At 38.2% G+C, this 17029-nt stretch overlaps 2 protein-coding genes across 2 annotated transcripts in view; both read left to right on the forward strand.

Annotated features, from left to right (window-relative positions):
- Positions 1–12246, forward strand: part of LOC306814177 (glycine dehydrogenase (decarboxylating), mitochondrial) — a 35722-nt gene extending 23476 nt beyond the window's left edge. The window contains exons 12-21 of the mRNA XM_079330016.1: positions 97–194; positions 679–763; positions 859–900; positions 4345–4487; positions 5344–5419; positions 8243–8368; positions 9219–9368; positions 9808–9920; positions 10475–10616; positions 11929–12246. Coding sequence (XP_079186142.1) covers positions 97–194; positions 679–763; positions 859–900; positions 4345–4487; positions 5344–5419; positions 8243–8368; positions 9219–9368; positions 9808–9920; positions 10475–10616; positions 11929–12231 — 1278 coding nt within the window. The 3' untranslated portion in view covers positions 12232–12246. The remainder of the gene's footprint in view (positions 1–96; positions 195–678; positions 764–858; positions 901–4344; positions 4488–5343; positions 5420–8242; positions 8369–9218; positions 9369–9807; positions 9921–10474; positions 10617–11928) is intronic.
- Positions 12247–13220: 974 nt separating this feature from the next.
- LOC306814205 (glycine dehydrogenase (decarboxylating), mitochondrial-like) lies at positions 13221–16495 on the forward strand. The gene is made up of 4 exons (XM_079330066.1): positions 13221–13367; positions 14294–14466; positions 15104–15184; positions 15862–16495. The coding sequence occupies exons 2-4, from the start codon at positions 14311–14313 to the stop codon at positions 16003–16005; spliced, it is 381 nt and encodes a 126-aa protein (XP_079186192.1). The 5' UTR covers positions 13221–13367; positions 14294–14310; the 3' UTR covers positions 16006–16495.
- The last annotated feature ends 534 nt before the right edge of the window (positions 16496–17029 follow it).

Below are 17029 nucleotides of genomic sequence, written 5' to 3' on the forward strand. Positions count from 1 at the left end.
GAGGTAAACTGGTAGCATAAGCTAGTTCTAATGGTAGTTGACTACAAAAAAAGAAATTTCTGTGAAAATACTTGACTCTCTTTGTTTTTGTTGAAGGAGCTAATTGCAGAGGGTATGGACGAGGAAACCAAAGGCATCCTTAGCACCCCATTTAAGAGAACTTCCAAATTCTTGACACACCAGGTTTTTAACAGGTTCGTGAATGCTTGCTTGCTATTTTTAGAGAATCTGAATGTATGTTTGCCATTTCTAGGGAATCTGAAGTGTCTCCTTTCAAAACTAGCAGTGGAGTCGGCTGAGGAGTAGGTTTTGTACCTGGATTCATGCAGTGACTTATTACTCTAAAATAATGTATTTAGTACCATTTTTAGTTATCTCTCTGATTATAAATAAGCAGAGCAATACTCATGATCACTGAGGGAATATGTTTTTCCATTATACAGCTTGCTTTTTGAGGGAATGGTATCCTGGTATTCCATATTTACTGATAGTGTTACAGGGATAACAATAAGCATTTTTAATCTGTGTTGATACTAGCAAGCTTAAAGTGCCAGTTTGAAAAGAACTACTTAGTATATACTAATGGCTATCCTCAGTCTTTTTTTGTGTGTTCTTTTCCTATGTAGCAGCTGGTGTAGCTAATCTGCTTGCCTTAACACTGTGTTTTGTGTTCTCCAGCTATCACTCTGAGACAAATATTGTGCGGTACATGAAAAGATTAGAAAACAAAGATATTTCCCTGGTTCACAGCATGATTCCCTTGGTAGGTGTTGACCAAAAAGAAAAGACAAAAAAATTATGTACTTACGTATGTGTTTATGTATTTCAATAAATACTGATGTGTGTTTGTATTTTTAGGGGTCCTGCACAATGAAGCTTAATAGCTCAGCTGAACTCACAGTAAGTTGCAATAATACTGTCTCACTTGATATCCACATGAACAAACTACTAGCCAGTGTCATTCTGGAGAAGTAAAGGCTGCTCTTGGTCTAATACTCCAGCTGAGGAGGCATTTTCAGGGGTAGCTAAAGTGATCCTCTCCCTTTTCCACGAAGAAAAGGTTCTTAAAAGCACAAATAGGATACAACAAGAGTAGGAGAGTGTGTGATCTGGCAGACTCCATTTTGAAAAAGATGATGAAAATTACTTTTTGAATTAGGTATCAAGGTCCTGTTCCCTCAAGCAATGTTGGATTACCTGACTTCTGCAGGCTTTACAGATCTTAAAATCAAATCCTCAGAAAGGTGGAAAGAGTCACGTGGGACTGGCAATTCATGCTTCTTTTTCAGTTTGCAATTTTTTAGGATAATTCCCTTTTCCCCAGCTGAAGAGTCCCCAGATACCTTAATTTTTCTAGCTGATAGAAAATCAGCCAGAGCTTTTAGCCAGGTTGTTTGATTACCAAATGACTTTTTGACTTGGAATGAGCATTCTTTGGTCTCTTCCTGTTGTCTTTTTATTTTCATCTTTCACTAGTTTCCTTTGTCCCTTTTCTTTCACTGCTTTCTCTCTCTCCCTTCACCATTTCATTGTATATTTCCTCTAAGTAGAACTAATACTATTCCAGGCAACTTCTCTCTGTTTACCATGTGAATCCTCAGCTCTAAGTAAGGGTAGTTGAAATTAAGTAGTAAGAGAAATTAAAGATTTTTAAGCACATTCTAAAAATGGTTACTGAAAATAATAAAATCATTTATGTAGGAAAACATCCTTCAGATTAAGCCCAGCTGATAACCTGACACTGCTGGTCCATCACTAAACGATGTTCCTGATCACCATATCTACATATTTTATAAACACTTCCAAAGGTGTTTTCAGCAGGCTGTTCAAATGCTTGTTAACTCCTTCTGTGAATATGTTTTTCCTTATATCAGCATTAACCTCTTGTCTTATCAGCTACTGCCTGGGAAGGGACCAACCCCCACCTGGCTGTACCCTTCTTTCAGGCAATTTTAGAGAAGTGAAAACATCCTCCTTGAGCTTCCTCTTCTCTGGCCTAAACAACCCCAGCTTTATCAGCTGCTGCTCACAGGACTTGTGATACTATGAGTGCTGCTTGAGCCCACCTTAGTGACCCTTCACCAGCTTTGTAGCATTTCTTTGAACATGCTCCAGAACCTTAATTTCTCTCATGGAGTTAGGGACCCAAAACTGAACACAGGATGTGAGGTGTGGCCTCATCAGAGTTGAGTACAGGGGGACAATCCCTGCCCTGTCCTGCTACTGCTGGTGCAGGCCAGGATGCCATTGGCCTTCTTGGGCACTGCTGTTCAGCTGCTGGCTCCAGCACTCCCAGATCTTTCCAGGCACTCTGTCTCCAGCATGCTGCTCTGCCTGGGGCTGTTGTGACCCAAGGGCACAGAAATGCCAGTAAAAATGTGGCATCCCACTCTTAAAGGGAAGACAGCGACCAAGATTTGCAGATACTTTTGGTCAAAAAAGAGTGACCAAAATCAGAGGGTCTACAAAAATAAACTTAGAGTTGCATTAGTAAATTATACACTTGGCATGGAAATTGGTATAAATTAGTCCCCTATCTTCTAGCATAAACCCATGGTGGTGTGTTTTGAATAATGGGCAGATTGAAAAGAAGTCAGTGGAGGAAATTAGAGTGTAGGAGAGAAAGTGTGGAAGAAAGGTGCAAAGAAAGAAAGATCACCAGTCTTTGTTGAAGTTAGTAAGTTGAGGGCCTCTAAGTTCTTAAAAACAGTGCAGAGGTTAAAACTTTTGGATAGATTGAAGTATATTAAGCCACTCATATATAAAGTAGAAGTGTAAGTTTAAGTTTTCAGATAAGTAAGTAAGTCAGTAAGTAAGTTTTAGTATAAGCTGTAATGCTTTTAGTAAGTGAAAGGTTCAAATGCCAGAGTAGCAGAGCGAGTTCTAGTGAAGGTTGAAAAACATGTTGATGTTTTCAGTGGAGGCTCTAGGAGCGCAGTTGTAGACACTGCTTAGACATAATAGAGCTGTAGTAAGAATATTGCTTACATTTTTCAAATAAAAGAAAATAAGTTGTGTAGTTTATACATAAACTAGCATGTTAAGAAACTAGAATTCTAATAGGTTGAGGAGTAGTGGTCCGAGTTTGCTTGTTAGGAAGATTCTATATAAGAGCATACATTGGGGAGAGCTGGTGCTTGTTGCCACTGCCATTTGCTTTTGCTTTACTTTGCTCTCTCACTGTCATCAGCCAACACCCAAAAAGAAAATAGGAGCTACTGCAGCAACCTCTGCTTCCCGGGACCCTGACAAGGGCAGCTTCTGCTTCTGTTTAAAATTCTATGCCAAAACTTAGCATAAACTTTAATGTCTGTAACTGTGCCTTTTAAAACCAATGTGCTTCTACAATAATTAACTTCTTAGCAACTATTAGCTGATGCTCATGTAAAATAACCCAACAAAGTTTGTGCCTAAAGCACGAAAAGTAGTAACTGCACGAGTCTTGACTCCAGCATTGATCCAGCTGATGGTGTGTCCAGGGTCCTAGGCACACGTGCACTGAGGCTTCTGTCTTTTTATAGATAAGTTTTTCTGACCCTGGAGATAAGTTTCATGTTCTCTATGCAAATTAATTATCATGCATAGTCCATGCACAGTTCTTCTGTCTCTTTCTGAAAATGGATCACAGGGCTTTGGGGGTTTTTGGTGGTCTTGATTCCCCCCACTGGATCAACCTTTGGTCGATAGCTGCACTTGTGCTGTGCTGTGTTGTGCTTACATCCAGAAGCCAGAACAAAGACTGTTGTCCCAGGAAAGTGCTGTTCTACCTCCAAGTTCTACCTCCTCCTTCATCCTATTCTTTCTTGCTCATTTACGTAGTGTGCTCTTAACAGTCCTTGGTTGGCTCCACAGCTATCTGTCCATCAGTGTTTGAGACATACACATGAGCCCCTTATCTTCTAGGCTTTTGCACTGTCCCACAGCTTAAACATCAACGTGAACTTGGTGATCTGTTGAGAAGGGAAAAAAAGAGCAAGACAGAAAAGGGCAAATGCATTCTATAAGCTACTTCTAAGCTTTGGGAGTAATCTCTTTATAATACCCCAAATCTTTATGTGTAATCTGATTACCAAAATAAAAAGCTAAAAGTTTAGCATTAAACCAGTTAACATTAGACCTTATTGAACCTCACATGACTAGCCTTGGCTTCATCAATCCAGCCTGTCCAGATCCCTCTGTAGAGCTTTCCAAGCCTCCAGCAGATCAACATACTTGGTGTCTGAGACTTAATTGATCACAAGGTGACTTCTTTCCTTCACAGAATTTAACAGAACAGAGTTGTCTGTAGAGTATTTTATTACAGCACTCTTTATATGTTTGTATGTTATATTTTTGTTTTTATAGCCTATTACATGGAGAGAATTTGCCAACATTCATCCTTTTGTTCCTCTGGACCAAGCTGAAGGGTATCAGCAGCTTTTCAAGGATTTAGAGAAGGACCTATGTGAGATTACAGGCTATGACAAAATCTCCTTCCAGCCGAATAGGTAAGAACTTTTTTTCTGAGTGTTTGCACCTTGAGACATGATTCCAAACATTTATCTCCAAAGAAAATGTGCAAACCAAAACCAGAAGAATTTTCTAAAATCAAATTTTTCTTGAATGCAAGATAATGAAATTACAAAGTAGTTGTTTGTTTAAAAAAGGTGGTATCTTATTTTGTCTCGTCTCTTCTAAAAGTTTAATAATTTGTTCTTTTTAATTCTTTTAATTTTTCCTCTATGGATTGAAAATAAAGATGTGGAATAGGAATAAGATGCATGAGCTGCCAGGTATTTAATTATTAAAATGACTAGTTAGTGCACTAGGTTTGACTGAAGAATGCCTAAGATCTGCATGCTCACTGAAATTAATAAAGCAGCATTTAATAAGTACTGCGATAGCCTGTTGGTGTCCATTTGCAGTTTCAATACAAAATGAGCAGCAAGAGCTTACTTTACACTTAGGTTGTCGCTGAAAAACCTTCTATGTTTCATTTTATACACTTTGCTATGCATTTCAATATCAGTTTGCTTCTCTGTAATCTAGCACAGAGTCCTCTGCTAGGTGCAGAAATGCAGATCAACTCAGTCACCAGAAGGATTTAGCATCGTAGTATAAATACATAAAATGGCATAACCTTTGTCATCTACTCTTTTCATTTATATCTAGCTGTTAATTTAAGCATGTCCATTTGTAATTTAATCTATGGAATGTGCTCCTTTTAATTTGCTGTCCCTTGCCTGAATTAATTAACCCTTATCAAAAAATTGATAAGGGTTAGGGCTGAGCAGTGTTGAAGTTCTGCAGAGTGGTGGCTCTTCCTGGTTTGTGTGCTGTGTAACAGAGTTTGTGTTCTTGCAGTGGAGCCCAAGGAGAGTACGCAGGCTTGGCTGCAATCAAAGCTTATTTGAATGCCAAAGGAGAGCGTCATAGAACTGTAAGTGTCAATGCTCATGTGGGCAAGAGTGCTGGGGGGAGCTGAAGGGTTGATTCAAGAGCTGGGACTCACCTAGAGAGAAACTAGGTTGTGTTGTCACCTCTGATAGGCTTTCAGTAGTCCAGCCTCCCACCTGGATCCTTGGTAACATCCTAAAAGTTTTTACAGAGAGTGAGAATGAGACAGGGCACCCTCAGGGAAGGGTGATTGCACCGAGACCGTCCAGGGTGGATTTAACTTTCTCCACATGAACTGTGGAGGAAGCACTGTTCACAGCACAGGGATCTCTTGGCAAATGGTGAGCAGTGCTTTCACAGTGTCAAGGCTTTCTCTCTATGGCACTGCCTGTCCTGACCCTGTCCTTTCCCAGCAAGGAGGCTGGGTGTCAGCAAGGTGCTGGGCGAGACCGCCAGGGTGGCTGACCAAAGGGATGTGTGTCCCATTTAATGGCATGCTCAACAACCAAAGCTCAGGGAAGGGAGAGCTAAGCAGGGAAGGTCATGCTTTTATGGCATTTAATTCCCAAGCAACCATTGCACATGCCATGTGGCCAGATGGGAAATCAGGAAGGAAGGAAATTGAGGTATGTTTACAATTTCATCTAACACCCTCACACTCTTGAAAGATGATGAACATTTCTTCCATGTTCACAACTGACATATCATGTTAATTCAGGGATTATTTATTATATCCTTGTCTATCCTCATTTCCTAGCTGGATTCCAGTTATTTGTCCATCCTTCTTAAGAAAGTAATTTTGTAGCTTTTGTTATCTTTAAAGCATCTGCGTTCTTTCTACTTTTTTCTCTTACTCCCTTTCTAGTTTTTGATGCAGTTGCTTTCTTTCCCACCAAAACTGCAAGATGTTTTAGTAGCAGTAGGTTCAAAACTAAAGATCACAGGTGTGAGTTGTTAAGATGTGTTTTTGCTTTAGATCAGTCTGCCCCCAGTATACATACTCTGTTTTGAATGCTGCCCCTCAGTATTGTGGGTCCTTTTCTGAACTCTGCAATCAGTTTCATTCAGTGACCTGGAGGGTTTTGCATTAACAGGATATTTGGTATTTCACTGTGTGTCTCCATTATAAACACAATTATGTGTAATTTTAAATGTTAGACAACCAGCACAGATGTTTATAATATTCTATTCAGATGGCCTTTCCATACAGTGAAAACTTACTATTTTTCTTTTCTTTAACATGTATTAATGAAATATTTATCCATATGTCCCACTTAACCCACTGGAAGTTAGTTTAGGAACATTCTTTGGGACCACATCAAAAACTTATTGGAAATCTGAGATTACTTAGGTCATCTTCTTTCATATATGCACAGAATTTGCTTTAAAAACAGGAGGAAAGAAGTTCTTAGTGCAATAGCATGCACATCCTTTGAACCTGATTTTATCCTTGGCTTTAGGACTAATTTTCCTTCTCAAAATGGAAGCTTCTCTGTCCTGGCCTCCTGGGAACTATAGCCCCTGTGTGAGGAAACCACCTAAAAAATGAATGTGAGAATTGTCTTCCTCTCTTTTTATTTCTTGGTTGCATCCAGTTCTCATCAAACTTATTAGAAGGCAACCACTCTGCCATTACAAACTCTGTTCTTTGAGTAGTTTTACTCATTGGGAAGTGAAATTAGGTTAAAATTTTATTCCTTGGAGAGTTTTCTTCTGGTTGTCTGTGTTTCATCTGCCAGTTCTCTTATTCTGTGCAAATTCCTTAGGATTCTCTGAGTGGATCTTTCTGTGGTCTGAAAATACCCAGAGGGCAGCCTGGGGGCTGCTTGCACTTTACTCTCACTTTACAGATTTAAAATGTTACAGGAAAATCATGGTATTCTTGGGGAAGAATAAAAAGGAATAAGAAAATAAGAAAGCCCACAAAAAGTTGGCCTTTCAACTGAAGTGCTTTTTTCTCCTGGGCTGGAGAAAGTAATTAAATTAATTAAACCAGCAGCTCAGGGTTCTCATAGCTGGCTGTGTTTAGATTTGGTGCCCTCTTGTGGGAAAGAGAATGGGCATGGAGGACTGCTCCCATCCCTGCATCCCTGCCTTGGGGTGTGACTGGTGATGTCTGTACCCAGCAGGCCATCTGCTTTGCATTTCAGCTGTGTAGATAAAATGGCTACAGATGTGGCACAGTGCTTCCTGCCACTGCACTGGGATCCCTGTGCCTCTGCTGTTCTGAAGTGTTCACACTTGTCTCAGCATCACTGTGGATGACAGAGCTCCATGAGCCATCATGCAGTTTGCAGTTTCTCAAGAAAATAAAGTAGAATTTTTTTTTTTTTTCTCTTTTAAAGTTAAATGTGGAGAGCATGCAAGTAGCTCATCTATAGCCAAAATATTTTGGTCTGAAATTTTGTTTTGTGTAGACTACAGAAGAAAACGTTTTGGTAGCCAGAAGAGGTTGTAGTGGAAATTTGGAATTACGCAGTTTTTCCTTTCAAGTCATTGTACCTGTGAAGGCTGATAACTCCAGAAAAAAAAAAATAGTGTTTTATAAAAAGGTGGGGTGAGGCACAAGGATTTTTAATAACAAGGATTTTTAATATGAGCATCTGAAATAATATTCTGGAATTGCATCCCTAAATATGACTTTTGCAGCAAATGAATCTTTGGTAATGAGCATTTAAAGGCTGATACCTGAATGAATTTTCTTTAAAATTTTAGTTGCATTATTCAGCAAAAGAGGCAATTTGTTGGTACCATCAGGATTTCATTTCAAAACTTTGATAATGATTTTAGCTGAGTGTAAACTGTAAAACATTAGTATTTTTTTAACTAGTTATACTTTGGGCTCTGATTTTCTTTTCCTTCCAAGGTTTGCCTTATTCCTAAATCTGCTCATGGTACTAATCCAGCAAGTGCACAAATGGCAGGGATGAAGATTCAGCCAATTGAAGTGGATAAAAATGGGAGCATTGATATCTCTCATTTAAAAGCAATGGTGAGTTATTTAATTATCTTTGATTTTCAAGGAACACTTCTTCTCTGAAGGCAACAGTGTTGGCAGCTGAATCACATTTTTCTACAAGAAAGAAATAAAACAATAATAGTGAATATGTGCTTTGAAAGGATAAGTAATTTATTTTTGCTCACTCTGATGCTAACCATGTGACACTTGTGAGATATGAGGATCTTTGGTGCAGGATTTCCTCAAAGAGTCTTTCTATACCGTAGATTCTTTTACAGCAGGCCTTTTTGGTCCACAGCTAGTATTGGAAATGAACAAGCCTTGTTCCTGAATATGAAACATTTGAAACTGCTTTTCAGCCTTCTTCTAGCAAAGTCCACCTCTGCTGGGGAAGATGTTGCTAGGCAGCTACTGTTCTTCTCTTATTTAAAGTATATTGGCTGCAGGTGAAACTTGCAATGTGAGGGATGAGCAGGACATATTTCCACATTTGAACAAACTTTTATGGTAGTCATGAAACTGTATTGCTGAAAGCAGGGGGAATGGTCGTTATTTCACATTAACTTGAAGGCCAGATGTTTCATTTGGTTGTCTGAAGGTCTATATATGTGTGTGTGTGCATATATATACACACACACCTTTTAAGACCTGCCTTCTTCCCTGATTTAAAATTCTGATTTATTCAGAAATCACTCTTTTTCCATAGGCATGGCTGAAGGAAGGAACCCAATATCCTTTGCTGACTATAAATGGCTTTGACTATCTGCTGATAGGCTTGCTTCCCATCTGTAAACCACTCTGACTTTAGTTGGATTTTTAAAATTAATTCTTGAGGAGCTTTAGGAGCCTCAGTGACCTTTTTCTGTCTCCTCCCTGCCACCAGGTGGACAAGCACAAGGAGAACTTGGCAGCCATCATGATCACGTACCCTTCCACCAATGGTGTGTTTGAAGAGGAGATTGGAGATGTGTGTGACCTCATTCACAAACATGGAGGCCAAGTTTACTTGGATGGAGCAAATATGAATGCCCAGGTACAGAATCTAGGCAGATTTACTACTACTGGGAGTCCCTGCAATAAAAATAGCAGTACTCAGACCATATCACAGCTTCCATGCACGATGGCACAGTGTTTGAGAGAAGGTGGGAGATTTCCAAGAAGAATAATAAAAATTATACAGTGGAAGTAATTATCTTTTATTTGATTTTTCTCTGAAATGTGTCATAAGATTTATGACACATTTATGAGATTGGCTTAGTCTGCCTACCCTTTCTCAAAGATATTCTTTACAGATGTAGTTAACAATTCCTAAAGCAAAATATTATTTATATCAAGTTTGTGCTTATGATGTATCATGATAAAGAAAAAGCTAAAAACATACACCATCTTTTTCAACCTGTTGTCCTTGCATTCAGTAATAGGTTTTAAATGGCATATGAAGAATATTTTGAAGCAGAGTATTCCCTTTACAGGTTGGTTTGTGTCGTCCTGGAGATTATGGCTCTGATGTCTCTCACTTAAATCTTCACAAAACCTTTTGCATTCCCCATGGAGGAGGAGGACCTGGAATGGGACCTATTGGAGTGTGGGTATCTCTTTATTAGCCTTTTCCTTCAAAAAAAAAAAAAAAAAATTAAAAAGGAGAGGATTGCAAGAGTCCTTCTCCAGCACAGTCTTGTGCTGATCTCATGAATAATGTTCACCTGTATCCCCAAACCCTGCCTTCCATGTTGGCCTTCTAGTGTGTGCTAAACCTCACTCAGCAATCTGTGTCCGGAGCAAGGGATGGACTTTGAGGGCTGATAATACTGCATGTAACCCAGAACATAGAAGTGCTGCACAAGCTGTGTGCATCTATCCTATGGGACAGTTGTACTTCCTTAAAGCAAGATAATCTTACTCGTTAAAGAAAGTTATTTTTAATTGGATAACTCCATAAATACCTTGTGATAGGTTGAAAACTGAGTGCCATCCTCCACTGGCAGCAGTTGTGTTAAACTTTCTTAAGAAGAAAGCATAGATCACACTTCCTAGAGGACTGGGTTTGGAAGCAAGGCAAAGAGAAAATACTGATGGTTAAAGTGTTCTGATATGGTAGTAACACATATTTAAGCTCTAAAATCCATGGTTTTGTTTTAGGAAGAAACACTTGGCTCCCTACTTGCCTACCCACCCTGTGATCAAAATACAGCCGGATCAGGATGCATGTCCTTTGGGTACTGTCAGTGCTGCACCCTGGGGTTCCAGTGCTATATTGCCAATTTCCTGGGTGTACATCAAGGTGTGTAGACTTTTACAAGGAGTATCAGCTGAGGTTCTGTTTCTATTTCAAGTCCAGTGACCACTGGAAACCACATGAACACATTTAAGACAGCTCATAAGACCGAAATGCAGTGAAATGAAGTGACTACAGTACAGTCATAGGTTATTTACATCCATCCTACTTGTTTTATATGATGATGTTGCCAGGAGAAAGGACATCAGGACAACTGCAGAACAGCTCTTCTACCTCTTGTCTGTAATAAGGCTGTATCTGTATTATCTGTAATTTAGATAAGTGGACACCAGGCAGAAAACTGCAGTCAGGCTTCCACTTTCTGACATTGAGGTTTTCATCTTTAAAAACTGCTTGGTAATTACTGTTCCCCCCAAAATATTTTTAATTGTATGATTCATTATTGTTGTAGTCAACATCCACATAACATTCAACTTAACAATATTCTGAATTCCAGAGGATTTTTCTGGGTTTGAAAACTGCACTTAGTTTTGATTTTATATGTGAGACAGCTTGATTGTGATCTATGTAATTCGTTAATCCCCTGCAATTTAGTGATAAGATGGCAAATACTTGGCTACATGTATGGAAATATTTATCCAATAGATTCAAATTCTGTTTGATAGAAGGGTATGCTGGGACTCTTGAGCTACATTTAAGGCTTCCAGTGACGAAGTTGGGGGAAGAGTGAACCTAGGGACAGTGTCATTCAGAGTCTATTTTGTTGCCAATTTGGTACTCTAACTATGGAGAGTTTCCTCTACTGGGGAAACCAGCTCTCCTGGAATTCAAAATGAGCAAATATGAATTAGTGCAATTTTCATTTTCAGCTGTGGGTAAAAATAATTTGTGACTCTTAAGCTGGTTCCCATTACAGAATATTTAATCCATTACATTTTTTTAATGGGGAGCCGTTTCCATACAGTGCAAAATGCCATTTATTTATATTGTCCCACCTAAAGTTCTGTGGACAGTCTTGCTGTGGGATGGAGACAGGCAGGCTGTGCCTTTTGACATCATTTGTGTTCTCACTTTTTTCTATTCAGTTCAAGGCTTCTCAGTTTGAGGAGAGGTTTGGGTCATTCACTTGTGGGTTTAAATCTAAACCTGTTACACAGTAGACACTCTCATAACCTTTGTATACCAAAGGTGCCCTCAGTCAATACCCAGTGTATCTCTGTGAGTGTTGTGTGGAAAGGTGCAACAGCAGTGACTGCCTTAGAGCTACCCAGGTGCATTGAGGTGCTGCTCTCTGGCATGCACTTTGCTTGTTTTGGACCCATTTCAGATCTCTTTCTTCATGTTATTTTTCTTTCAGACAATGGGAGCAAAGGGTCTGAAGCATGCTTCTGAGATTGCTATACTAAATGCAAATTACATGGCAAAGAGGCTAGAGAAGCACTACAAAGTCCTTTTCAGAGGAGCAAGAGGCAAGTATTGGACAATTTCTTTTTCTTCTACCAGGCTGGCTTTTTTTTGCCTCATGTTGAAGTTGGCTTGCAACATGGTTGCTTTGTTTTGTTTTAAATGCTGTGTGACCTGTGATTTCAAACTTCTCTTGTTGTTCACAAGGAGAGAAATTACCTGCCACACTTCTATGAGTGTATTGCAACAAAACTGAGAGGCTTGGAAGTAGAAGAAAAGTAATATCTGTTTGTAATTAGAAAAAAATTATGCCTAAAAATAGAGTAAACCATTAGATTGGTCTCCTTGAAATTTAATGGCAGAATAATGATCATTAGACAAAGGAAAAGTAACCAAGTTGAAACTTCCAAATCTCCATAACCAATGATGCAATTTAAGAACTAAAAGTAATTTTTGGACCTGTACTTCCCCTTGCACACTTCCTCTGAAAAAAAATGCCCCCACTTCACTTCTGCTTCTTCATTTTTGTGAGATGAGATAGAGTTCCCTTGGCAATGCATGATATTTTAGCTACCTTCTGTTTTGGCTCTCCAGTCTTGCAACAGGACAAAAGTAATGAAGAAGAGATGAAAAAGTTATTGTGGTAGTAGAGTAACTACCAGAGAATTTATTTGGCTTATTTAAGCTGAACAGCTTTGAAGAACATTTGAGTACAATATATATTTTCTCTAAAATGTATCTTACATTTAATGACATACACCTTGGTTAAACCTACAAGTTGTACTTTAATGGAAGTAAATGAAAATTGCAAGTTTTGAAGGATTTAACAATGTAATTTAAGGTTCTCCAGAATCATGGATATAAATACAAACAACTTTTGTCTTCAGCCTGTCTATAACATTAGATTTGAGCTTTGCTCTGGCATAAGATAAAACTGATTATCTTGATGAATTTAAGATAGCCTAAGACCCAAATGATGTTGGGTCATTGATAAATCAAATTATTTTTTCAGAGAGCTTGTGAATTGTAGGAGCTACTTTGACCACTCATGCCTACTTCTGATCTTGTAAATGAGACCTCTTATTAATGTGATGTGGAACTCAAAGGGCCAGTCTTCAAAAACTGAGTTCCATATCTCTTACATGATAATTTCTCAGATTGGAGGTTTTGCCCAAGTGGATTCTTTTGAGTTTGTCTTTTTGCCATGCTCTCCAAAAAAACAATCAGAATAGACAGCTTGGTGAGTTGCATTGCTCTCCTATTAATTAAACCTAGTGTTCACCTTTTCATTTACAGGTTACGTGGCCCATGAATTTATTTTGGATACAAGACCTTTCAAAAAAACAGCAAACATTGAAGCTGTAGATCTTGCTAAAAGGCTTCAGGATTATGGTAAATCAAATGTCTATTCTTTAAAATAGCAGTGCATGTGAAAATTTTCTAAATCTCTTCTAAAGGGAGACACAAACATTCCAGTTCTGTGCTTATGGATGGTGAATCTGTCACAATTATTTCAGGCTTCCTCGTGTTCTTTAGGGGCTTGGGAAGATATTTTCATATACTGAGTTGTAGTAAGTACTTCTGATTCTGCTGCTACTTCAGTTTTGTAAATTGCCCCATCAAATTACTGATTATATGACTCTCAAGTGTTTGGAGCAAGTGGGCTGGAGCCAAAAGCTTAATAACATTCCAACAAAGCAAAACAGAACAAAATAGGAAAGGAAAAAAAAAAAAAAAACTTTTGAAGTAGGATAATGGATTTGAACAGTTCCATCCTGATATAGTTTGTGCAGTTTTGTACACATGCTCTTCAAGATCTGATTGTGGATGCTTTTTGGCTGCTGGACAAGAGGACCCATTGAACTACTTGATCCTGTAAAACTATGCTTCCAATGAGTATGCATGAAAGCTGTTAAAACCCTATCCAGTAATTCCTCTTCAGTAAAATAATCCAAAGCCAAAATCCACCCTTCCTACTCTTTGTAAGTGAGCTTAAATATTATGCATCCTTTAAACAGACTTTTCAGTAGTTATTGAGGTGAGTTAGATAAGTATATTAAAGTTCCTTTTCAATAAACTGTTTCATTAAATCAGTGTGTAGCTCTATTGTAAATACAGTGGTGTTACCCTTCAGTGCTAAAAATTAATATACTTGAAAAGTTTATCTTACCTCTAAAATACAGTGCCAACTCTACCAGTGAGTTCAATTCTGTGCAGATTATGGTAGAGAAAGGACTGAATTTGTGAATCTGCAATACCTAATGCATGTCTTATCTCATACCCTATTGTCAGTGACTGATTTATGCTATTGTCACCAGGTTTTCATGCTCCAACCATGTCCTGGCCAGTGGCAGGGACACTTATGATTGAACCTACAGAGTCTGAAGACAAAGCAGAGCTGGACAGATTTTGTGATGCAATGATCAGCATTCGGCAGGAAATTGCTGAAATAGAGGAGGGCAGGATGGACCCCCAGATTAACCCACTAAAGGTAAGATGGCATATAGAGCAACGTACCAGCCTAACCCTTGAGACTGCAGAGACTTCCAGATATGTCAGTACTCTCAAAAGTAATGGTGCACAACTGTGAACACAAGACTTTCTTGAGAATCCTGCAACTTTTTCAAAAATTGAATTTTGACCTTTTCAAGTGAGAAGTCAGGCCTTTGCTGACAGAGCAAAGAAAAAAAAGTTATTTCCACAAGCAATTTATATTTCAAGGTCATCTCAAAGTAATGAAGGAGAGACTTATTTCACTGGCTTAAGATGCAAATGGAATGACCTTAACACTAATAATAGAATAAGGACTGAATTATTTTAGCAATGCAGCACAGAACTGGTATCAACTCAAGTTCTGTTCAACTCTTTTAATCATATATTGACTTTTAAGTTCAGTGAAAAGCCAAAAGCATATTCAAGCCTTGGGTAGCATCTTTAGAAAAACTGAAAAAAAATCCAAATACTGATTTGCCTCCTGGTTTGAATCTGCCTTTTTCCCCCTGGATAAACAGTGTTCTCTAGACAGTAATTATTTATAAGTAGTAATGTGAACTTGAAGAAGGCTTCACACTAATATGTTCAACTGAATTCAGTAATTTCTTGCTCTCATCATGTCTTGTTTCTTGTAGATGTCACCACATACTCTGCACTGTGTCACTTCTTCCAAGTGGGATCGTCCCTACTCCAGAGAAGTGGCAGCATTCCCACTGGTGAGTACATAATGGGGACTTAGTGGTGTGGTAATACATGAATATGGTTTGTGCTCTGTATTTTCTTAGTCAGTTGGAGATGAAGTCATGTGGTAAGAATGAAAACCTCAGAGCCATTTTATTATTGCTCAATTTTTATGTGTGTGAGCTCTACCACAGTTTCATTAGTTTAGTTTTTAAAGACAAAGAAAGAAGGCCTCAAAAAAAAAAAAAAAAAAAGAAGAAAAGAAAGATCTCTGCACGTAGGTGCAGACCATACTGATCAAATAGTAAGAATTCAACTACACCACCATTCCACTTTTCTTTAAGTATTATATTGTAACTATATTGAACAGCACAGCAGTGTTCTCTGCTTTTCCCTCATTCCTATCTGAAAGCCAGCTGTTCAAGAGATAATAAAGTTTTCTTTCATCTCATGAAAACTGCTTCTTTGCAATCATGTTTTAGAGGATGTGGCTATACTTTTTTGAAAAATCTAAGCATTCTTTTAACTGTCACTTTTATTATACATGCTTGTTAACTTTCAGAGACTGCAAATAGTTTTGAAGGATGACTTCACCTAAAAAAAATCTACTTTGACAGCACTTATAGTTCTTCAAGCTCCTAAAATCTATTATAATTTTGTACCTTTACTTGGTGGAAAAGTTAAGATGGTTGGGTTCTTTTATCTCTCTTAGCCATTTGTGAAGCCTGAAAGCAAGTTTTGGCCCACAATTGCTCGCATTGATGACATATATGGAGATCAACATCTGGTTTGTACCTGCCCACCAATGGAAGCCTATGAATCTCCATTTTCTGAGCAGAAGAGAGCATCTTCCTAAAACTGCTTCCAGCTGCCCCGATTTTTGACTCCATCTGAATGGCCCTTTCCTGATTTCTTGGGGATATTTATACTGTGTATATTTTGAATAATCACCACATTTGTTTATTGAACCACTGCAGTTAAAATGTAAATACAATCAGTATGTTAGGTGCAAATGAAATGTGATTGTTCAACAGCAGTTGATGTTGGAAGTTGCCTTGATTCATCATTTTGTCAGTTTTGTTCTAAAGTTTTAACAATTAACACCCAATTTGCAAAGTGGCAGGGAAGATACAGTTTAAAAAGTAGAAAAGATGCAGATACATAAGGCAGTACTAATAAATATTAACTGCAGAAATAATTGTTTATATTTTGTAAAAAAGTGCTGAAGTAGATTTTTAAATTTACTTCACATATTACCACTAACTAGCATTGCTAGTGTTAATATTTCATACTGATTTTTTTACCTATCAATGTTAGTAGTCTAATAAAATTGGTGAGAATTTTAAGTGTTGTCATGTTTTGGATTTAAACTTTTCAGCTGGATTTGTGCAACAGAGCAGTATGAAATTATGGAGCTTAAGTTCCCATTTGTGGCAATTGCAACAGCAGCTATAAACTTACACAAAGGAAAATACTGTCAGGGAATAATATTTAAATAAATCTCTGATTTTTTAATGACCCAGAATGATCCATTTTACCAAGCAGTAACAAGCTTAATCTTGTTGTATATCACACCATTTTTTCTTAGTACTTCCATCTAATCCACTCTTATTCTGGAGAAAGCATAAAAGACTACTGTGAACTGCTTAGTATTGCTTAAATCTTGGGTAAAAAAAATGTTCTCTTTCCACAGTTTCTCAAGTCTTCTTCTGGTGTTTTTTTACACAGAGCACTCAGTTTGCCCTACTTTATATACAGCTTGTGTAAAAACTGATTCACAGCTTAACCAAGAGACCAAGAGCAGTGAGACCACAGCCCTCCTGCAACACACAGTGCCACATTAAATCACACAGTAGCCAGAGCTCAGACCTTAAACAGGA

The sequence above is a fragment of the Erithacus rubecula genome (assembly GCF_903797595.1).
Source record: "Erithacus rubecula genome assembly, chromosome: Z".
Lineage (NCBI taxonomy): Eukaryota > Metazoa > Chordata > Aves > Passeriformes > Muscicapidae > Erithacus > Erithacus rubecula.

Coding starts and splice junctions, on each gene's coding strand:
- LOC306814205 (XM_079330066.1), top strand. CDS start 14,311: ATGTCCTGGCCAGTGGCAGGGACACTTATGATTGAACCTACAGAGTCT. Junction 14,467..15,103: donor CCCAGATTAACCCACTAAAG/GTAAGATGGCAT, acceptor TGTTTCTTGTAG/ATGTCACCACATACTCTGCA. Junction 15,185..15,861: donor AAGTGGCAGCATTCCCACTG/GTGAGTACATAA, acceptor TATCTCTCTTAG/CCATTTGTGAAGCCTGAAAG.